Source organism: Tachypleus tridentatus, chromosome 4 (assembly GCF_004210375.1).
Source record: "Tachypleus tridentatus isolate NWPU-2018 chromosome 4, ASM421037v1, whole genome shotgun sequence".
NCBI classification, from domain to species: Eukaryota; Metazoa; Arthropoda; class Merostomata; order Xiphosura; family Limulidae; genus Tachypleus; species Tachypleus tridentatus.
Window position 1 is genome coordinate 53,618,492 of NC_134828.1, and position 24,237 is coordinate 53,642,728.

Here is a 24,237-nt window from a genome sequence, read left to right on the forward strand (position 1 = left end):
TATAAGTATTAGCATTTTTTGAGAATATTTATAGTAGCTTACTTAAATACACATATATTTGCCACTACGTTCACTTTTTGATATTTAAATGTCAGAAAGATACATTTTATAGTGCTTTTAACCTGTAATCAATCATTCCTTTCAGCTTTAATTTCAATAACACTTCACAATTACTATTAATATTAATAAAATTGCAAGAAAGCATTTAAGAATAGCGAAAATACACCTAATTAAAAACAGATAAAGAGAAAACTTTAAAACTAGTTTTGATTAACGTATACTGTTAATCCTTGTTGCATGAAAAAGTTACTTTGTTTATATAAAAACAGAAGTTTGAAAATTAGTCATTTCTTTAGTAGTATGTGGAAATTTGGAAAATTATGAGTGGAATTTTTTCATTCAAAGTCCGTTTTTAAAACCAATGTCATTTTTTAACTAAGACACTTATCGAAAACAAACAAATTTTAAAGTAATAGCTATTTACAATATTAATAAATTAATTAGTAAAGTATTAAAATGAAATATTTATAATAATAATAATAAATACATGGCAAAAAGCAATAAAAAATAACAAAAAGGTTTTCAATGTGGTACCTGGTTCAAAAAAACTGATATGTTTAGAACAATGTTTTTATGATGGCATTTTTTATTTGTGATAATAAATATCTTTGAAACAGGTGCAATATAACTTAACTGATGTTAGAAAAAATAGGCGTGGACGACACGCAGGAAATGTTAGATAGCTTTAAAGCTATAATGCATAATAACACTTTATACATGTATTATGAATTATTTTCAAAACAATTTTTTTCACTTTTTTCTTTTAAACAGACGATAAAAGATCACAAAATATTTTGTAATTATACAAAAAATGAATAGAAATCACATATTTTGTGGAATATTTTCTATTCTTAAAGTATTTTACCTGAGGTATCAGATGTAAAAGAGAGTCCCCTATCATTGTTCCAAAAGAAAGACCAATGAAGCACATCATGACGTAATAATAAGCTTCCTTGGCTAATATCGGAACCAATATAATACCTGCCACCGAACACAGGCTGATAAGCAGCACCGAGATGGAACTGTAGCCATAAACTGTGAATAAATCCAAATCAGACGTAAAACATTATACTAAAAAAATGAAAGTGTCAGTAATTACCAAAGTAAGATTAAGTTATGTTACACAAATCTTAACATAAATGTCATTAACAGAAAGAAAAATCTAATACAGAAACTTTGTTTACAGTTTTGAAGTTAATATTAAATTAATGGATAAAGGTGTGTAACTAAAATTTTGTTTAAATGACTAAAATCACACAGCGAAGGCAATCATGGAAAAAATTGTATTTTATTACTAGTACACAAGAAATAAAGAAGGTTAAAACCCCTTCGGCAAGGAAAATTTAATATACGATAGTAGTCAGGACGACTGTGAACCTTGTCCTTTGAAGGCATTACACGTGTGCCGACCTCAGGGGAAGGGTAGAGATTATGACGTCATGATTCCACGAAGTAGAACCATAGGGTGCGTTGCTAGGCGAACATGACGTTATAGTTTCACTTAGTGGAACTGGAGAGGGTTTTGCTACGGCACACGAAAGGTATCGCCTCTCACCATGACTAGATTTAATACAGTTGGTTTAAAACACTAATTCATTAGTTCTATATCTAATTACATTTCCTGACCATTTATATGTAAATCATCTGGGGAAATGCCTTATTAAATATCATGCAATAATTTAGAAATTACTCTTTCACTAGTTTAACTTAAACTATAATTTCAAAGATTTTCGATAGCATAATTGTAAGAAAAATGTTCTGAACAAAATATTTCTTTTTAAGACTATTAATTTTCTTATGATAAAGATTTTGCAATCTAATCTATATAAAAAGGCACGTCTATTAAGGGCGGATTTACAAAAATATATATACTACTGTGTCATATAAGAATCAGTTTCTCAACATTATGTAGAAACAACTAACTGTTACCATTAGAGTACAGAGTTCATTGTGTCGTATAATGAAATCTCAATCATTTCACATATTTATGTAAATATCATAAATTAGAATTAAATAGATCTTTAATCTTCAAGAATATTCTAACACGAGTGATACAGTCTGAACATCTGACCATTTGTTGTATGTCAAACACAGTATTGTGTACAAAGAATGCAATAATTTTGGGCTAACTGAAACGTCGTCTCAAATATTGAGAAATAACACTATGTAGCACAAATTTTGTTCCTGGATAGTATGTGTTATTTCTTAATTACTTATGTTGTAAAAGTACAGAAAATGGCCATTATTCCCTTCAAACTTTGCTTTCGTAACCTGGATAATGAAATTTAGAAATTAACTTATTTTCTGTGTAAAAACAGGCAAATTTGCGAATTTTCATTTAAAAAGGTCTGAATAAAACATATGAATCAAGATTTACATGTATTTATACTAAATTAATACAAAAATGTTTAGAAGTGAGCAGTTTTTTTTAGATTTGTGACTGTAATGTAAATCACTTTCACGTATCAGCCCCCAAATATAGTTTCTCATGTTTTCGTTATACGCTCCTTGGTAACGGCATTCAAAGTCCAGTGTATTTTGATGGAAGCGCCCGACTTGCTCCTCTGAATATGCCCTCATGTTCTCCTTGAAATTATCAAATTGAGCATCAAGGATGTGGACTTTCAGGGACATCCTGCAGTCCATTTTATCGTAGTTCTACACCAGAGTCTCAACCAGTTTCACATAATTTTCGGCCTTGTGGTTGTTGAAAAAGCCACGAAACACTGTGACCAAGTTGCCCCAAGCTTTTTTCCTTCCTTCTGAACTTCTTGGGGAATTCTCTGCACTCCAAGATCTTTTTTATTTGTGGTCCAACAAAGACACTAGCTTTGACCTTTGCCCCAGACAGCTTAGAGAAGAAGTCTCGAAGGTACTTGAAGGCTGTAGACCCCTTATCAAGAGCTGTGACAAATTGTTTCATAAGACCCAATTTAATAAAAAAAAGTAAAGTCATAGAACTGATTTTGAAATTTCTATTTAAATTATGATGAACATTAAATTTTTGTAGAAAATATGATTATGCACAGTTGAAACATTTGATTTTAAATTTTAAATACAATGTAAATACACAAATAGTTATAATGTATTATAAGTGACTTTTATTTTATACGAAATAGACCTGGCCAACTCACAACTAATGTTTGTCATGTATGACAATAATCTTTCTCTCTCTTTATCCTTCCACATGTGACCACGTGACACATTCAACTTTGTGTATCCAACTTGACAATGTTGTTTTGAACGAGTCAGTGATATCAGTTACATCTCCAACGTAGAAGAAAGCTCAGTCTCGTAAAAAATGGTACGTGTTGTTATTTTATAACAATGATTAATCACATTTAGTACGTAGTAAGATGTTTCACTACAAAGTTTATTTTTATGCTATAATAGTTAACAACTTGAAATAAGAGGTTTTGCATCCTTTTCAAAATTTGAATAAAAACGTAAAAGAAAACTATAAACTGCTCAATATTTATAAAAACACTAAAGATGTTAAGCGTGTTAAATGTATTTGTAACACTAAATAGCTCTAGAAATAGAAATTATAAATGTATGCCATGAAAGTAAAATGCATTGATTATTAGGTGTAACTTTAATACTGTTTCAAAATATATTTTTTCTTTTGAAAAAGATAACGTGAGATAATTCAAATAAAAACTACACTACTCATACTATTCATTATGCGGTCCGGCATGGCCAAGTGTGTTAAGGCGTTTGACTCGTAATCCGAGGGTCGCGGGTTCGAATCCCGGTCGCACCAAAGTTGCTCGCCCTTACAGCCGTGGGAGCGTTATAATGTGACGGTCAATCCCACTATTCGTTGATAAAAGAGTAGCGCAAGAATTGGCGGTGGGTGGTGATGACTAGCTGCTTTCCTTCTAGTCTTATACTGCTAAATTAGGGACGGCTAGTGCAGATAGCCCTCGAGTAGCTTTGCGCGAAATTCAAAACAAACAAACATACCATCACGATACAATGAAATCTCATATATGTTGAAAATTATTCTTTGCTGATTGTTATGAAGCGTGGTTGTATCTATAAAATACGTTTTCATGTATATCAGTCTGTGTGCATGTGAGGAAACTATTGTATATATTATGTTTATTGTCGTTGTTGGTATGTGTCGAAACGAAAACTCCTGTCTTAAATCACATCTCACAAAGATAGTAATGATATGTTTGATCATGTTTTAGTTGTAAAACGTTTTAAAGTAAATCTATCCCTGGTACATGTCTTTTAATGTGGATCAGATTGCAAAATCCTTATCTTAAGAAAATTAATAGTCTTAGAAAGAAATATTGTGTTCAGAATATTTTTATCATAATCATGTTATTTAAAATGTTTGAACTAATCACTTGATTAAACTAGTGAAACAGTAAATTTTAAATTATTGCACACTACATAAATAAGAGCCCTTTCCAAGATGGTTTACATATAAACGGCCATAGAAATCTAATTAAATGTAGAACTAATGAATTAGCGTTTTAAACTAATTTTATTAAATTTAATCATATTGAAAAATGTCGATACATTTCGTGTGGCCCTGGAAACGCATCCTATGGTTCCACCATGGTGGACCTATGACGTCACCGTCTCTACTACTTCCCACCCCTGAGGTTGACAGACGTGTAATCCCTTCTCATGGATAGGTGCGCGGTCTATTCAACTATTCACGATAGGGAAACGTATACAATGCAAACTATAAAATAAACAATCCCAACCAATATAAAACCCTGAGGAATGACGTAACACGTGTTATGAAAAACACACGTCTGATCTGATGACTGCACACCAAATTTTAAAGTTATAAGCCATCAATCTTAACGTTAAATACACGGGAAAAAACAAAATAGAAACGCAATGAACACTAAACAAATAGAATGAAAAATAAGTGTAAAGTATCATACATGTTAAAGTGTATCATTGTAAGGTCAATGCAACTTGAAGAAACAAAGAAAATTACTGATGCTACATAGCAGTAATTCACAAGTTTTTTATGCTCACACAAATTGTATTTGTTTATGTACTTCAATAGTAAAATTCAATGCGGTTGGGATTTATTCTTAAACACAATGTATTAAAAATAAGTAAGAGGGCTGTTCAAAAAATACGCGGACTGTTTGAATTGCGCGGCTCCAGTTGGTTCCAGGGGAATCCGCTTAGTCTCGCTAGGTTCGCACAGATCAGCTGATTACGACGCTATTTCCCGATTGCAACTATCTTCATTTGTGTATTAGCTACGCGGTTTTAAGTGAAGTGCGATTTTTTCGTTTGGCGGATTTCAGAATGAATGACCTGAAGGAGCAACGACTTGCTGTAAAATTTTGTGTTAAACATGGAAAATCTGCGACTGAAACTTTTGCTATGCTTAACACGGCTTACGGTGATGTTGCTATGAATCGTACGGCATGTTTCAAGTGGCATGAACGTTTTAAGGATGATGAGCGTCCTGGACGTCCTTCCACGTCAACTGACGACCCACACGTCGACAAAATCAACACCCTGGTGCGGGCAAATCGACGTCTGAATGTCAGGGAGCTTGCTGAAGAGTGTGGGATATTAGTTGGATCTTGTTACGAGATTTTGACCGAAAAATTGAAGATGCACCACGTTGCTGCGAAATTCAGCCCTCAGAACTCGTGAGTTTTTGGCCAAACACTCGATCACTGTTCTTCCCCACCCCCCCCTACTCTCCTGACCTTGCTCCTTGCGATTTTTTCTTGTTCCCTAAACTCAAAAGACCCTTGAAAGGAAAAAGATTTGAGACGATTCCCGAGATTAAGGCAAATGCGACGAAGGAGCTGGAGGACATTACAAAAGAAGCGTACCAGGACTGTTTAAACAAGTGAAAACATCGTTGGGATAAGTGTGTGCGTTGGGGAGGAGAGTACTTTGAAGGGGTCCCAGACCTGTAACTTCTAAATAAAGTACATCTTGTTTTATGACGTCAGTCCGCGTATTTTTTGAACAGACCTCGTATATCAATTTATGGTTCTCACAACATATTCACATTCCTCTATAGTAAAGGTATTTTAACCCTTAAATTACCATTTGTTTATTGTGGATGGGTTTTAACACAATACATCATATTAAGTCATTTTATGTTTTTCTACGCGTAGTGTTAAAGAAAAACTGATTAAACAAATTTACATGAGATCAGTAATTTCTTAAGTATAGTACAGGGTTTTAATTACAAGTTGGTACTTTAGTTTGTTTTTGTTGAATTTATCATATGCTATTACCATCTTTCATGCGCTCACAGCGGCAGTTTTGTTCACAAATATATTTAAAAACATCTATGAACATCACTTATAGTCCTAAGGTTAGAAAATATGATTCGTATTTTTAAAAAAGGGCCAGTTTTAACTTGAATTTTATAATAAATATTCCATATTTATTGTTAATTTGTGTTAATGTCTTTAGCATCACATCATTTTTCTAACGAAAGCTAGACAGACCTGCATTTACGTGTTTTATGTCAAGGTTTACAGAACCTAATAATTTAGTCCTGTAAGTGGAACTTGAAATGGAATTATAACAATGTTTCATGTTAATGTGAATTACATTGCCCTGAAAACAATTAATATAGAAACGCTGTCTCCATTACGAATAAACACCGTGCCACATTAGTAAAACAGAATTAGACTAATCGTGGCTTCCTAAAAACTAGACTGACGTCTGTTTACATTGAAATATGGTAAGCATGATAATCAGATCAGGTATTAAGAGGTTATTGTAATTGTTGCAAAACCTTAAAATGTCAAGCGCGTGCTAATGTCTTACGTTTAGGCTTAAGCTTATGACATGATCCCATACAACTTTATGGATGATAAAAAAGCTCTTACTTTCAGTATTAGATGGTCTGGAGGATACGGGCTTCTTCTTTAAACAGATATCGCTGACTATTTGTTGAACTAAAGCAGGACAGAGCTGTAAAAATTCAGCTCGAGAGATCTGACCTTTGCTTTTCAAGGCAAACTTTTCCATCAGAGCGCGAGAGCTCCAACACTGTAATGTGTCCAAACAAAATTTATTCAGCACAAGAGAACTCAGGAAGGTCACATTAAATAGAATATATTTCACTCACAAACTACTACAGTTGTAAATCAATTACAAAATCATTTCCAAGCTGTAAAAGAATTAACCGCTCAGAATACGGGTTTTCTTTTTAGAGTAGTAGATTTCATATTAGACAAATATATCTGGGCATTAAAATTTCAAGATTCCAAGTTATCTTTTACACTGAGACAAGATAACGTTAGTGATATTGAAAATACAAAATACACAGGCATCGTTATAGATACTAGAAACTGGTGATGTTACAAAATAATGTTTGCCGATATCTACTTAAACTGTCGTTAGCATATTGGTTACATTCGTCAGTTGTTATTGTTAAAGTGATGGAAATGTATAAAGGTCAACACATATGTTACATATACCTGCTTCACTTGGATGTTATGATCATGGTCATCATGATTAACACTCCTTTTTGACCTTTGAACCAGCTGTTTACTACTATTGGCTGATCCGTAGACTGAAAAATCAAGAAAAAAGGATGTAAAATTGTCTACGTCAGAATTGGTCATATTATGTGTACTCAAAGTGGGTGGTGATGAAGAAAGGTGGCTGTGTATTTCTTGAGATGATTGACCAATTTGGCTTGAGTCGGAGATATTGGTTAACGTGGTGGTAAGTTCCTGCGTTGTTCTTGATCTGTTTGTACTGGTAGGTGTTTGATCAACGATAATATTATCGTGGTTGTGCTCAGTGAAATCATGATCACTGTCGTAATTAGAATTATTAAAGGTTTCGCTGTGATGATTCTCCAGGTAGTCATGTTCACTGCCGATCTTTAAATCACTTAGAAGTTTGTGCAATCCTGAAAAAAAAATGTAAAAGATAAGAAATTAAGTTGTTCACAAAACACAACACATAACAAATATCTGAACATATTATTTAAATCTAGGCTGTTATAAAACAAATACATTATCTAGTGATTGGATTGACAAAATAAATTATTTCAATACAGGTGGTTACTGAATGAAAAATACAAGTCGTCACAATAGAAAACTTGATGGTCAAATATGTATTACTATGTTATTGCTTGTCTTAAACGCTCGATGTTTCTCCCTCCCCATCCCCCGCTCCAGAATCGTCAAGAGGATTTCCTGCATTTTTTTTATCTCTCGCATCATACTCGCATGTTTTGTTTAATTTCGCACAAAGCTACTCGAGGGCTATCTGTGCTAGCCGTCCCTAATTTAGCAGTGTAAGACTAGAGGGAAGGCAACTAGTCATCACCACCCACAGCCAACTCTTGGGCTACTCTTTTACCAACGAATTGTGGGATTGACCGCCACATTATAACGTCCCCATGGCTGAAAGGGCGAGCATGTTTGGTGCGACGTGGACTCGAACCTGCGACCCTCGGATTACGAGTCGAACGCCTTAACCCACTTGGCCCTGCCAGGCCTTGATAGTTATGAGAAGCCGCTGGTGTGTATTAACTGTTGATTTGAATAAGCTATTTTGCTTCAGTTTAACAGTTCAAAGCTGAACGTAAAGTGGAAAAGTGCGAAGTATTTTTCGTTTATTATCTAGAGACAGTAACTGCACTATTGTAATTCAACACCAAAATACACAAACGTGGGCTTTTATTATACAGGTAAAAATGGAAATATCAATAAGACTTGTGTATGCTATTGTTACATAACTCTTTTATTCTAGTACAGTACAATATGCAAATCCCAAGCAAAGAGGCTATGCTGCAGAGGAACCACTCTTGCGTAATTCATAAAACGAAATAACGACACCACGGAGAAAATTGACTGTAAAAAATATCTAAGTTGGTATTATTATGAAAACGATTTTGAAGTTTCTCCACGCTGTTAAAAGTCCATGTCAACATGTTCGATCATGAACCAACTAACTACAGTAAAACCTGACAATAGCCCTGCAATATAGTAAGGAACTCGTGTCCAAAGTACACCACTTTTATTTGCAGACCTTTTCATAATCGGATATTCATAAGCTTTGTGCCCAGTGACTTGACCGGTATGTCTTCATATAAAATACCATGAGGGCCCATTTTATTTCCTAACTCCTTCAGGTATGTGTCGTTTGAACAGAAGGGACGTATGAGCAACTTGTGTACATTTGACTTGTGTAACTTTTCCTGTTGCAGACCCCACTTTTTTCGCGTATTGTTGTCTGAGGCATGTGGACATCCTTTATCACTTGTCTTTTTTTGTAATTTTTTCATCTGTACAAAATGTCACACTTTACTTGCCATGATTATGGTACGACTTGTTGCAGATCTCTTTCTAATGGTTCTGGTACCCCAAGTTGATCGGCATACCTTTGTTTTCTAATACATTTAAGTAAATAACCTCACATACAGTTCCTGACGATTATCAATTTTCAGTGGCATTACACTACTAAGGAAACACCAAACAGTGTCGAAATATAATTCTCATACGTGAACTTTCACCACGACTTTTTATTGGCTATGGATGTCACGTAACTTGCCGATTTGCATATTGAAACCGTTATAATATAACATTATTAAAGTCTGTGTATGCATGTGCTAAACGAATTGAATATGTGGCAATATCCAACTAAAATGCTTTGCAAGAGGTCTTAGTTAATATAAATACTGATATGCACGCGAACACACATACATACAAACCAGATAGGTACTTTACCAGTGTGAAAGTGTGTGTAACCACTTGCCACAACATTTTAAATTACCTGAATTTGAGATATGAGAAGGAATAAGCTTCCGGAAATGAGGCATACAAATTTTCCATCATTTAATAATGATACTCGACTATAAACATAGTGAAACAATGATAGCAGTTTTGACCAGTTTCGATGTGAAGACCAAATACGAATTTCAAAGCAGGAAAACAAGTAATTTGACAGTAATTCTGTAGGGCCAACGATAAAGGATTTTCAATGTTTTTTTTCAATGCTGTTTAATGACTTCTCTGTATTGGGAACCTGACATGTCTACAAAATGTACTAACATCCATGAATATCAAGTAATCTTAAATTATCACACTTCAATGATCACGATATGGTTGTTAGTTAGTTAGACACAACTTCATGTCTGAAAAACATTCAACACTGTTGTATGTTTCTACAGATCTGTTTTTATTTCAAACAGATGACTTGTAATCTGAAGAGAAAACCTTATAATAAAGAGTTTAATGTTGTAATATCTTCTGTCAACAACCTGGAAAAAATAGTTTTACCAAGGACAATTTTATATAACTTTCAATTCGGGAAGTACGCTTCCTGTTAGGGAAAGTTATGGTGAAACATGAGATACTATATATGCATGTATTCAAAAGCTTCGATAGAAACATAAGTATTACATTCAAATGAACTGATTATCAACCAAATTTTCTCATACGTAATCGTCGCAAATACCCGTTTTTTCTCAAAATATTATATAACATTACTATTCCAATTAACCCTCTTTTAGTTAATTTAATTTCTGTTATCTATTTAGTTGACACAAAAATTAGGTTTGCTTTTATTAAAGAAACAGAGAGTAAAAATAAGAATCGCTTATACTTTTATTGTAATCATAAAGTTAAAACATCTCCGGGACACACTATATGAATAGGACTATTAGTTACACATTGCAAAGAGTAAGATGGGTGGTATATTTAGAATTAAATCATGTTAGTTTGCTAAATCACAAGTACAGAAAAACCCAGAAAAGAAAGATAGCACATAAATATTAGAGCAATATGAACATAACGCTCACATAGCTGTGATCTTCAATTGTTTTCTTTTTTAGAGCAGCATCACTTTTATTTAAATAAAATTCTTAACAATACCGGTCCTTCAATTTAGGATATGTTTTCACGTCAGTTTACTATACACCACTTCTAAAGTTTATTCTAAGGTTTTCGCTGTCATGTAGAATGTTACATCGGTGTCTTTTTTTCTTATTATTATTAAGTCTAGAACTATGGCCTGTAATTGGAAATTCTTCTTATGTTTAGAATCCACTGTATCGATATATTAAAATCAGAGCGATCATTGAATATATAGAACTTGTTACTAAGGGTTCTTGCATTAAACAATATCAAGTGGCGAGGTTCTGAAAACATACACAGTTCACAGCACGAAATGTTATACCCACATCTTAGTAGTAAATACCTTCCCCCACAATCTTGTTTATTCCTAAACTCAATTTCATATTGAGAACTGACAATACCTAATGGATGCTTTAAGGGTATATAATTGGTTTGTAATCTAGATTTTTGTAGCCAATGGTGCGGCAAAATTGTTGTATTCAAAATAAAAATAAACGTTTTGATCACTTTCCATGGAGATGTTGTGTAGACTCGACAACCAACGGCCATGTGCTGCATAAATTTACAAGAATTTCAGATGATCTTTTTAACGACTCTACAGTACCACAATTTTTTGTGCTATGATTCTAACTCTAAATTCTAAGAAAACAAAAATAGAATCACAAAAGCATAGTAGTGTATTTCAAATAAGTAACAGAACACAATGAATCTGAAATGAAGGCTAGATGATATGTTTCTCGCCCTAAGTGTTGTAAACGCTGATACCGACATGCATCTCACATACAGAGACATTCTTAGGTGCTTAATTAGAATATTCGAAGCTTGGGCCTATAGAAACGGGACTATCGTCGTTTCAGTACAATACAGACCACGGGATTTTATTTTGATTTTAAGACATCATCTTGGGATTCGCAGTACTGTCAAGTAAAATGGGGACACTTCTGTTCATATCTTCAAGGTTGAGACTGATCTGCGAGTCATTTGATGATCTAACGAGATAAGATCGTGATTGAAATTAACTTGTTCACTTACATTATTTCTTGCATATTTGCTTCAAATGTGATAAAATCAACAAAATATCTTTCAGACGAGAACATTTCCGTGATTACCTGAGCTGAACAAATAAGTGGGAACCTTGACTTCTTTGTTTCTATGTATGTTATCACTAAAGTGCACTGACTATTTGACTTGTCAGCCCTTGCAGTAATATATATGTATAAGTAAACAGCCCCTTACAATAAGCAGAAGAACTTTCTTTCTGTGATCGAATATCTTCTCTTGATTTCGGTTTTCACTCACTGTGCTTTCAAATTGTAAGCAAACAACTGAAAGATAAGTTTTGAATTTTCTTATATATTTTAATTAATTTATTAAGCATTTTGATACTTTTCTTATATGTTTTAATTAATTTATTAAGCATTTTGATACTTTTGTATTGCTAGACCGTGTTCTTTTCATAACTTATTTACATAAATCATAATAATATAATTTAATGTTTTGTGTTTTGAGGTCAATGAACTGTACTTACTTAAACTTTAATGTTTAACTTAGTTTTGAAAGTTGTTGTAAACTACTTTTTTCACCTTTCCTTGTTTAAACTTCTTTAATGTTCAGTCATATATTACATACTGTTGTGACTCGAATATATTTTCGTTGAAACTTTATCTTGAGAAACTGCTAACAACGTTGTTTGAATAAATGTTCTTTGAAACTATAAGTCGTCGTAAAAGTCATTAAAACTTTTATTTTACGAATGTATTAAGCTTTCAACATCAGTCATGCAAATTCTGCTAGTAAATGATGGTCTGCATTCTAGAGTGTATTGAAACAGTTCTAATGACGTCTGGAGTGTACTGGTACAGTCGTGTCCAAATCTGCAGTATACTGACCAATATTCTACTGCAATATACATTTACTAGCTTGTGTTACGTTGAAGCCTGGAATCCACTAGGCAACTGCATTTGTTGGAGTTTAATCCAAGTCTAAGGTGTACTCTACCCAGACATTAAGCGTTATAGTGCACTAAATGGCATTCTCCTTAGCTTACTAGTTGCATTCTGCCAAAACTTAGCTCTACTGAATTATGAAGCCTACTAGCTAGGGTCTTACTGAATCGAGGAACTGTTAGATTAGGTTCAGGTGAGGATTAACATCTGACAAGGGGTTCTACTGAGAAAACACTTACTTGAGCTCCCTGTTTTCTGTAGGCTCGATGGTACGATAAAACGTTGTCCCATATCACGGAATGTAGCTTCGAGAATGTAATCAATTTTAAATTATAAACGATTTATATATATTAGTTTTGAATATTAACAAAAATATTTTGCTGTAAACCTGACATGCATGTTTTAAGTCTTAACTACAGAAATATGAGAAAGTTCGACAATTTTACAATAACCATCTCGTTGCCACTTTCATGAAATTCTTCAGTTGTAGTAAATTATGTGCTACATCTGTAAAGTCATCCAAGTTTGTTTTCTTGTGGCCATTTTACACATCCTTCTCAGTAGCGTGAGAAAAGAAAATTCTATACATCTTTCATAAATGCAAACTAAAGACAGCAAGAAGTTTTAAAAGACTGCAGTATATATTTTATCATGATAACTCATTTTTATAATATGTTTAAAAATAGTTCTGTTGTCTGTAAAAACATAGCTTTTAAAAGTAAACAATCGCTCTTTGAAATTTGACAGTATGAAATATTTATTCATAAAAATTAATATTATGTTACTGTAAACACTCAAAGTAAGTTAATTACATTACCGACCACTTATAAAATATTCCGGCCCTTTTTATCGAAAATAAGTGTGTTCCACAGGATTATATTTCATGCTTGGCTACTGAGTCAACATTTCAATTTTAACACACTTGATACAAATAACTACTTTCCCTTTCATAACTTCGGTATTTTCTTTTGCTATAAAAAGCCATTGCTTTTAGGTTTATTTAGCTGCTAAGACAAGGTGAATATCAAAATATCTTACCTTTCTCGGGTATTGAGCGTAGACTAGTATCTCCATAACGTTGGAAAATATCTTCAAGGAAGCCATTCTCAGATTCATCAATATCAATACAGTCACCTAGTGAGAGATTGTTTCTTAATTAACTGGTTTCAAAGGTTGATGCCAAAAGTAAATGGTTTTCTTCACTATTACTTTTATTTATCAGGTTTTTTTTCACTGACACAACATACCAACGGTATTAGGGTGTCCGAAAATTAATATACCAAAATTAAAGTTGAGAAACTTTATAATTTGAGATAACAACAAAATTGAATATAAATACAAGTAGCAAGCTTGTAAGTTTTGTTACTAGAAACTATTATCTACACGTGCTACAAGAGTTCTTTATTCCACAACTCTGAGAAACTTCTGGTTTGTTACAAATAGCTATCTTCAAACAGGATGAAACACCAAACACTTTACTCGAATTGTTAGTGTTTAAAAAAAAAAAAGAAAAACTTTAGCGGAGCGTTGGACTGGTAGGAGAAAACCAATTAAACGGCCAGCCCCTTCGTCCGATTTCAAATTTTCATCTCTGGGCCTTTTTTCAAACAAAACTTTATCATAAAAAACCAAAATACCTTGAAGAACGAACATCGGGTTCGTGATGCCATCTTATCCATCCCTAATGCTGTGTTCGAAAATGTTTTCTCAAAATTTGGGCGTAGAATTAGATTAATTATAACGAATGATGGAAGACATGTAGAAGTTCATTTATTATTAACACTATAACTTAAAAGCCTATTAATTGTCTTTATTTTCAATTGTTGTTGTTTTCTCAAGTAATAGTAACGCTATTCAACTTTATTTTTCGTATATCCATTTTCAAACACCCTGTATTTATCAGCCGATATCATGTTATGAATTTTATTCCGTAATGACCTTAATTCCAACTGGTTGAGGGTAAGCTGTTAATTTTTCAAGGCCAAGGATGTTTACATCTAGATTACCGGCCCAGGCGGCAACCATATAGGACGATGTTTTTCGGCTATAGGGATTCAAACTTGTGACCCTCAAATTACGAGTCGAACGTCCTAACCATCAGGCTATGCCAGGCACGTATCACACGTCATGGCAAAGTAACAATGATTAGCTGTCACTACGGTTTAGAAATAACAAGTAATGGCGCAATGTGCAATAAATAGATCATATTCACAAAACTGTCTATATAGTTGGTTATAAACCAACTTTTGTTTGCTCTAATCATAACACTGCCATAAAAAATCACATTTAGTGAAAACTATTCTGTTGTAAAAAAAACTTATTTTCTTCTTACAACAATAACAATGACTTACTGTTATAATGGAACAGTTATAAAGGCAGAGACCAATCTTATGCAAAAAATGATTATTTGTTGTGATCACGCATCAGTTTTAATGATTTGTATCTGCAGAATGACAAATATTGTACATTACTAACAGTGATCTCTTCCTGTTCCTGTACTATTTGTGCTATCAACAATGGTAACTACGTAAAACAAAACTGGAGTAATTATTTATTACTTTTAGTAATACAAAAATTATAATGCGTAATATTACAGACTATGAATGTCTAGTTTATTCTGTTTCTAAACAACAGTAAAAAAGCTATTGCTGTTGCCCACAAACGTTGAAAGCTAAACTACCAAACAGTTTGAATTTAAATATTTTTGTTTGTTTGTTTTGGAATTTCGCACAAAGCTACTCGAGGGCTATCTGTGCTAGCCGTCCCTAATTTAGCAGTGTAAGACTAGAGGGAAGGCAGCTAGTCATCACCACCCACCGCCAACTCTTGGGCTACTCTTTTACCAACGAATAGTGGGATTGACCGTCCCATTATACACCCCCACGGCTGAGAGGGCGAGCATATTTAGCGCGACGCGGGCGCGAACCCGCGAATTACGAGTCGCACGCCTTACGCGCTTGGCCATGCCATGCCATGAATTTAAATAATAAACGCGATTAACTTGTTGAAGTTCATACTAATAATATAAAGTTGGCTATTACTACTGACCAGAAATGATTAACTGATGCCATTATGCACACATTAGGGACATTTTTTTTCTAGCACAAGACAGGTTTGCAGAAAAAATGTGTTACCGACAATGAATGTAGCTAAAACCGTTATTGGTCTTATTTTGACGTAACATTAGCAATCAGTGAGTCATATTTTTCCAAGTTAAGCGTCATAAAGAACGAAACGTGATGTCCTATGAACAACTGATATAAACAGTTTTCCGGCCTGGCATGGTTAGGTGGTTAAGATATCCGACTCGCAATGTGAGGGTCGCGGGTTCAAATCCTCGTCATACCAAATATGCTCGTTCTTTCAGCCGTGAGGGCGTTATAATGTGACGTTCAATCCCATTATTCGTTGGTAAAAGCGTAGCCCAAGAGTTGGCGGTGGGTGGTGATGACTACCTGTCTTCCCTCTTGTCTTACACGGTTAAATTAGGGACAGCTAGCGCGGATAGCCCTCGTATAGCTTTGCGCGAGGTGGGTTAAAGCGTTCGACTCGTAATCTGAGGGTCGCACCAAACATGCTCGCCCTTTCAGTCGTGGGGGCGTTATAATGTGACTGTCAATCCCATTATTCGTTGGTAAAAGAGTAGCCCAAGAGTTGACGGTGGGTGGTGATGACTAACTGCCTTCCCTCTAGTCTTACACTGCTAAATTAGGGACGGCTAGCACAGATAGCCCTCGAGTAGCTTTGTGCGAAATTCAAAACAAACCAAACAAAAAACAGTTTAAAAGCAATACTTTGTATTTTGTAATCCAGCTGTCCCGATAAAATACATTTGTCTACTCTTCTTATAGGAAACTTTTACTGCACCCAGAGAAACGTAGTGAAAATTATTAGTCATGTTGTAACATGCCCCTAGGAAACTAATAATAGTTCATTCTCATTGGCTTTATATATCATAATTTGCTTAATACATTTTTGTTCATGCTTGTTTATTTCTTGTTGATGTTGTTTTATTTCTTGTTGTACCCTATTAGAAACACCAATAATGATCACTTTAAATTGCCATGACCCAGATGTTTCATGCTGTCGGTCAAACGTAGCAATTAATAGCCTTTTAGTCATGAAAACAACTATTTCTACTTTTGTGTCTCGTCATTACGCCTTACAGTTAATGCGAGATGATTTGCTGATGTCAAATCTTAATCACCATCATCTATCACCTAACTTTAGGTCTATCCATCAACAAGTCACTGTCCTAACTCATACCAGTTTAATTTAGCATCCACAAACAATGATATCACATGCCTTCAGCAGTCTGCGTATGTTATCGCATTCAAAGCGTAACCACCTTAGCAACTGTCAGAAAAAAAATAATAATGTTTCCTAATCTCACACGCTAACAATGGTTATTTACAACTACACAATAAATCAATAGATAACAAATGGTCGATTTATGTTCCGAGATTAAAGACATAGCACTAATCGTGGCTGGTAAAGTTCTATTCTTTTAAGACAGTAAATATGGAAAAACAAAACAAAAAACATAATAACAATGTTGTAATTCTTTGAGCAATGAATTCTTAACCGGTCCTCAGGAAAGTTAAATTGCAATGTTCAAAAATCTTGTGAAATTATACAAACATCACTTACAAATTGGTAAATGTTGCCTGATGCACAGTTGGTTGTAGGTTTCTTGTATCACTCACTCGAGTGTAGAAAACTTATTCATTATTTCGAATCATCAGAAAGGAATAAATATTGTTCCTATTTCAGGTTTTCTTCTGAGAAACAACTTAGCTTTCCTTACTTTACAGTGATTAGAATCAATAATAGCATTAAGAATAAGGGTAAAATTGACCCTTTTATGGTTGACTTATTGGTTTAGGTATCCTTACCTTCAATCATATGTTTTATTAAAAATCCGGAAAGGTCTTCCAGCCTATTTACATCCAGTCCTTCTTCAGTGCTGTTTGAAGTACTAATTTCCTCCAGTAAGGTTTCCGCGCTAAAGCACTGATGAAAATAAATGTTTATTTAGTATACTCAAAACAAGTAGGTGTCATCGTTCTAAGTAAAGTAAACACTTTTCTGTTTTATGTTGAATATCTAAAAAGGCCATTTATTCTTGTAAAAACAAGACATTAATGATTCCATTGGTTTTACGTACATGCATTTTTCTCATGCTATAATGAAGTTAAGAAATCTAGGTAAAAAACATTGTTATTAGTTGTACCACTAGAAAAGAAACATATAAACTAATGACTAACGTGAATATCATACAACAGGAAAAAAATCAGAAAAATTAAACTGAATTACATAAAACACAGAAGTCTCCGTAATATTTATTTCGTTTCTCGTTATTGTAGGGTTATACCAAGTTTATTTTTATTCTTTATGAATGTTTGCTTTACACACAGCACGTTGATGAAAGCTGATAGAAAACTAATATAATATTTTCAAACATAAAAATGTGACTAGAATAAAAAAGTTAAAATTAATGGGATAATATTAAATTAGAGAGAGTAAGTTTCAAATAAACAGTTTTCAACAAATTGTTCCAGAATTTTACATGTTTTCAGTCCATTTCGATCACATGTTTACTTGTGCCAAAAATTAAACTAGACCAATATTTTAATGAACTTAATAGCTATTCACACATCAAATATATTTTCATGCTTCCTTGGCTGTACCTAGTACATATATAGTACTTCAATCAGAATACACCTGCAACGTTCTGTTAACATATTCCGAACACATATGCAATGTATGAATACAGTTGTTAATTCAACAAACATTTTGATTACATCAAATATATTGTTGCTGGTAAAAGGAATACGTTAAATCTTTATTCACATAGTTAACAATACGTTAAAGATGGAGTTATATTGGTTATTACAGAGTTAATCAAAAGTTGTGTCATCACATTGAAAGTTGTAAACTGTACCATCACAAATGTTTTATGTGTCGTCCACTGACTAAAAGACAAAAAAAAATAATCGCAAAACTCTTTGCAGATGGAACAGAACAACATATTCAGATAATTTTGAAGATTACTACCAAACTCAGACTCATCCATTTAAAATGACCAGCGTGATGCTTTGAAATTAAGATTGTGCAGATTAGAATAGGGACTATAATAGTCTGTCTATAGACTCTAGCAGCATCCAGATTCCTGCACTACAGTTAACCGTGCTTTATAAGAATTGTTCGTGTACGTTAATACAGTAATTAGTGTGCAGTATTATGTAAGAACTATGAGGTCACAAACGTCATGTTAGCATCCACATATCTAGTTCATGATGCAACCACGAGCATTCAACAATAGGTATACAGTATCAGTCGTTTCAGTAGAAGAATGTGCCAGCAGTGAGATTGTAACATGGTATAGAGCCAGTGGATATAGTATTACAACAAGAGATCTTCCACTGTTTTCCGTGAAGTGGGAACACTTGTATATCCCAACTCAATCCAGAATAATTTTTCCTTCTCTTAAATGAAGGCTAACGATCATGAACGAATCCTTTTAATCCAAGAAAGGCATAAAAATTAAGGTGAATACATCTCCTAGTACCATAAACAACGAGTGAATTAGAATGTGAAGCTTAACGGAACCCATAACCCAAAAGTTCACAAGTTTCTAACCACACCCTGAAAACAACTGTTTTAATATGATGTCCAAATAAACTGAAATTACAGCAACACAATTTAACCACTTTGTGCTTTCGATCTGCCTAAATATGGTCGTGGGAGTTCATGTTCCCTTTCAGGAGGATTCGAGGAAAGCTTATCAACGAGTGTGGTCTAATAATGACCATGCCATCCTTCACAGAAGCTTGTTACGATAGACAGAGAAATATTGGACAACACTGCTAACAACAGACATCAGATTGAGCATGGTCGACAGTAGAATATAGTTTATTATAAAGTGTAATTAACAGTAAATATAGGGTGTGCTGCCCAAAGTCTCGTTCTCTAATTAATGACATGAATGACGAATTAAACGCCAAACCTGTGAATTCGCTTACAACAAATCTAGAGGTTTGCGTCTATACGAAGTAACTTTTTGAAATGCCTAAACGATTGTTTGTTTTAAGTTGTGTGCAATGCGCTATTTGTGCTCAGCTCACCACAGGTATTGAGACTCGGTTTCTAATGTTGTAAGTCCGCACACATACCGCTTAGACAATTACAGCATCAATATTACGTACATTTATTTTAATGCCGCGAGCTAATTCTCTTGTAACATATTCAACTGGCCGGTCACGATATGCATCTTTCAACTTTTAAAAGCCCAACGGAGCAGTAAATGATGTAATTCTGGTAAAAAGTCAATATGGTTGGGAGTATGTTCCAGTTTGCAGTGTACTGCAATTAGAATTAACTATGCACATAGTAGATGTCATGGAGTAGAAAAATGATGATGTGCTAAGTTAACGGTTCTATAACGAAAATAGATGCAAATTGTGAACACAGTGTTGATACAAAACAAAGACCAAAATGTGGCCATGTTTCTTTCTGAATTTACAAAATATCGTCTATGTTCTTTATTAATTCATGCGTTAACGCTTCTAATTACATATTATTATGATTATTTAAGCACTCAATCAGAACTACCTTATTTTTATTACTAGCATTTTACCTAAGTGAGAATTATATTTTCTAGGCTTATGTTCTGAAACGGATAAACACATTTTTGGTGATTATTTGAGCTGATAATGACATTCATATTTTACATAAGTACTTTTTTCTTTTTTTTAATCAGGAAAACGAGCTCTTGTACACATCAATGCCAAGTTATTATATAATGGATTCTTAGATTATTAGATTTCAACGGCATGTCAAATGCAGAAACAGACAAGAAACATTTGTCACGCCAAATAACAGGTTAAATAAGAGATGTACAAACTTTCAGGTTGCAATAAATTACGCCTTACAATGTCAAGCTAAGTGATTATTAGAACTGTATTATAAACAGGGATTCATGGTTTTTAATTGCGCGCAAGGCTATAGGAGGACTATCTGCGATATTCATCAGTAACTTAGCAGTGAAAGATAAGAAGGAAGGCAGCTAGTCACCAACACCCACTACCAACTCTTGGGCTACTCCTTTAACAACAAATAGTGAAACTGACCGACACTTTATAAAAAAAACCACTGCTGAAAGAGCGAGCATATTTGGAGGAACGAGGATTCGAACACGCGACCCTCAGATTGCTAGTTAAACGCCCTAACTAGGCCTATGATGTACACTTTCCTGTATCCTATACTGAGTTCACTGACAACAAACACATAACACCTGAATAACATTACTCTTTTCTTGTTAAAATGATAATAAACGGGACAAATTAACTTTAAACCCCACGAAATTAGTGCAAAAGTGATAAACAGAAATGGTAACTTATAATTACAGATTTTAAAAATCTACAGACTATTTTGTTTGGTACAAGTTGCAAATATTATGATGTAATTTAAATGCAACCGCGTGGCTCAGGGTTTATAATGTCATAAATCAGGGGTTCGATCCCTCCAACTCATTGTGTAGTTCTGTGCTTGAATTAAAATAAGTAAGCCTATAATTTAACATTAAAAATATAATATTTGATGGTGAGTATATACAGTATAAGAAAATACTATGATATGAATTGTTCGACGATAACTGTACGAAATTACAACGTTAAAATCCGGGTCTCGATTCCACGCACTGGATAGAACGCAAATAGTTCATTATGTAGTCTTACGCTAGAAAATCAGCAACAACATAATCACATACAAACTGAAACTCTGTAATTGGGCCAAAAAGTGCAGACGACACACACACACGCATATATATATTTATATATAATTTTTTTCTTTCAGATTTTAATGAAAAGTTGCACATACGTTGTTTGTCAATAGCCGTCCCTTATTTTGAACTGACGGTCTGGTGGTTAGGGTCGCAGATAAGAATCCCGTCACTAAGCATGCTTGCCCTTTCAACCATAGGGACGTTATAAAACTACTGCTCATCCAAGTGTTCGTAAGTAAAGAGTGGCTTTACAGTTGAGCTCTAGTCTATCACTTCAAAATTAGGGACGGATGGCGCAGATAGCTGTCGTATGGCCTTGCACGAAATTCAAAAATAAACCAAACATTTTGAGCTGATAGACTCGACAGAATGGATCTAATCAACAAGACCCAATACCAAGTCGTAACCTCATCTTATCTGATCAAATAGCAGGATTTGACTGTAATTCTTAAAGAACAAACACTTTTCTAAATAATAGACCGCGTAGCATAAATCATTGATTTTACAGTTCGGACACGCTACCATTGGCCACGCTCCGAGGTATTAATTCTCTCATGTTGTTGCATCATTTTGAGGAGTAAAAGTAGAAAAAAAATTGTTGAAACTTAAAATGTTACAGGCTCACATATCAGTGAACTATTCCAAGTTACCTCATGGTATAAATTGATAGGTTTGTAATGTCCAAAATATTTGGTAACAAACAGACAAAAAAGGAATCGTAAGCTTAAAATGTCTCAAAAGTACGAAAAATTACTCTCAGAAAAATCCCCTCGGTGGACATAGCAGATAGCCCGATGTGGCTTTGGTAAAATAAACACATACATACTCAGATAAAACAGAACTCATACAATTTAATTCAAAATCTAAGAATTTTCAGGGCTCTATGGCAAGCCCAGGAACCCAGCCATAATGTGCGTACATGTAACGCACATTCCCTAGCTTCGCTTGGTCAAATAAACATTGCCTTCTCCATCCCAAACACACACGTTTAATTAATTTGTCTCTTGCACCTTTTACTGTGATAAGACAGAAATGTGACTTTGAAATAAGTAAAGTTGTTGTATATTAAAAGATAGCAAAGAAACAAAATATTTGCTGTTGTAGCATACTTGAGTTAGAAAACTCATTGTTCACACGTCTTCACAGGTTTGTGTATTATTTTTCTAAATAGAAATTGATTAAAAAGGTACTAACATCTAAAAGTTTCACACGACTTGGTTTTGCATTTAGGTATTCTGTATGTGTGCGTGTGTTGGATTTCTTAATCCTATTTTTGCTAAGTTAAACATTTAGCGGAAAAAATGTTACAAAACAAATTAAATAGAAATATTTGTTAAAAGACGCATATAATACAAAGTAACAGGGAAAAGGGTGTCGCTAGGTGCTTAAAAGATTTGGCCAGTTTCAGCAACCTGTCATACTGAGGAAAGGTTTCATTTCTATTAGACATGAAAATAAAGTCCATAGTTTCGGATCAAGCAAGAGACGTTTAAGCAAGTAGTTAAGATTTCTTACAGACTGGCCAGGTTGTTAAGGCACTCCACTCGTAATACGAGAGTTGCAGGTTCGAATCCCCATCACACCAAACATGTTCACCCTTTCAGTCTTGGGAGGGTTATAATGTGACGGTCAATCCCACTATTCGTTAGTAAAAGAGTAGCCACAAGAGTTGGCGGTAGGTGGTGATGACTAGCTGCCTTCCCTCTAGTCTTACACTGCTAAATTAGGGACGACTAGCGTAGATAACCTTCGTGTTGCTCTGCGCGAAATTAAAAAACAAACAAACAAAAAACCTTACAAACTAAACAATTATTTTGATATTAACAACTACCCTTGTCGCTTAGTTAAAACATTGTTAAAGTGGCTACGCATTAAAAAAAAATTGATATAACAGGCTTAATAGTTGTGATAAAACATCACTTATGCTGCTACTATTTGGTTAAATATTTAGTTTCCGATAAACTATATAGCAGCACCATTTAGATACGACATTAATGAATAGAGCGAAGTGATTTTAGACATTTTTTGTGCGAGATATCACATCGATTTGATACTTTATAAAAACAAAAGTTTAATAGTTGATATATGACATATTAAAAAACCAAACTTGAAACTGTTGATTTAATTGAGATAATTCGAAACTCCAGATAATATAAGTTGATAAATTTTCTTTTTCGAAAAAGTTACAACTTTTTAACTTGAAGTGATATTTTTATTTTTTTAGAAAGAGCTAGGATAAACAAATATGTACTATTAAGTACGTTATTAGGTCTTAGATAGTTTTATACACGTTTCATGCAGCAGTATTTATACGCATACATTGTTTAAAGTTGTTTTTTTTCTCTGTTTTAATTGTTTTGTAATTAATACCAGCGTTAAAAATCGATTAGTTTTGCGTTGTAAGCCTTCATTTACCGCCGAGCCGCCAGGAAACTTAAACTTGTTAAAGAAGATAAGAAAGATGCAAATTAAATTCATTCCTAAATCTGTGTATTAGCAACTGTCCTCCTAAGGATGGTTTCAGTGATACAGTCAGACTGTAAAAACTGATTCGTTTTAAACATGATTAAAACGACCTGTATTTTTTATATAAGGTAGCACTAAATAAGTT

At 33.9% G+C, this 24,237-nt stretch overlaps 1 protein-coding gene across 4 annotated transcripts in view; it reads right to left on the bottom strand.

Annotated features, from left to right (window-relative positions):
• LOC143249153 (metal cation symporter ZIP8-like) overlaps positions 1 to 24,237 on the bottom strand; it is a 54,985-nt gene that overhangs the window by 17,905 nt on the left and 12,843 nt on the right. For 3 of the 4 annotated variants that reach the window (XM_076498561.1, XM_076498566.1, XM_076498565.1), the window contains exons 3-8: positions 17,737 to 17,854; positions 13,880 to 13,975; positions 13,081 to 13,146; positions 7,503 to 7,942; positions 6,909 to 7,071; positions 926 to 1,095 (exon numbers count right to left, since the gene is read on the bottom strand). In XM_076498561.1, coding sequence (XP_076354676.1) covers positions 926 to 1,095; positions 6,909 to 7,071; positions 7,503 to 7,942; positions 13,081 to 13,146; positions 13,880 to 13,975; positions 17,737 to 17,854 — 1,053 coding nt within the window. The remainder of the gene's footprint in view (positions 1 to 925; positions 1,096 to 6,908; positions 7,072 to 7,502; positions 7,943 to 13,080; positions 13,147 to 13,879; positions 13,976 to 17,736; positions 17,855 to 24,237) is intronic. The other variant, XM_076498564.1, reaches the window with a different exon arrangement.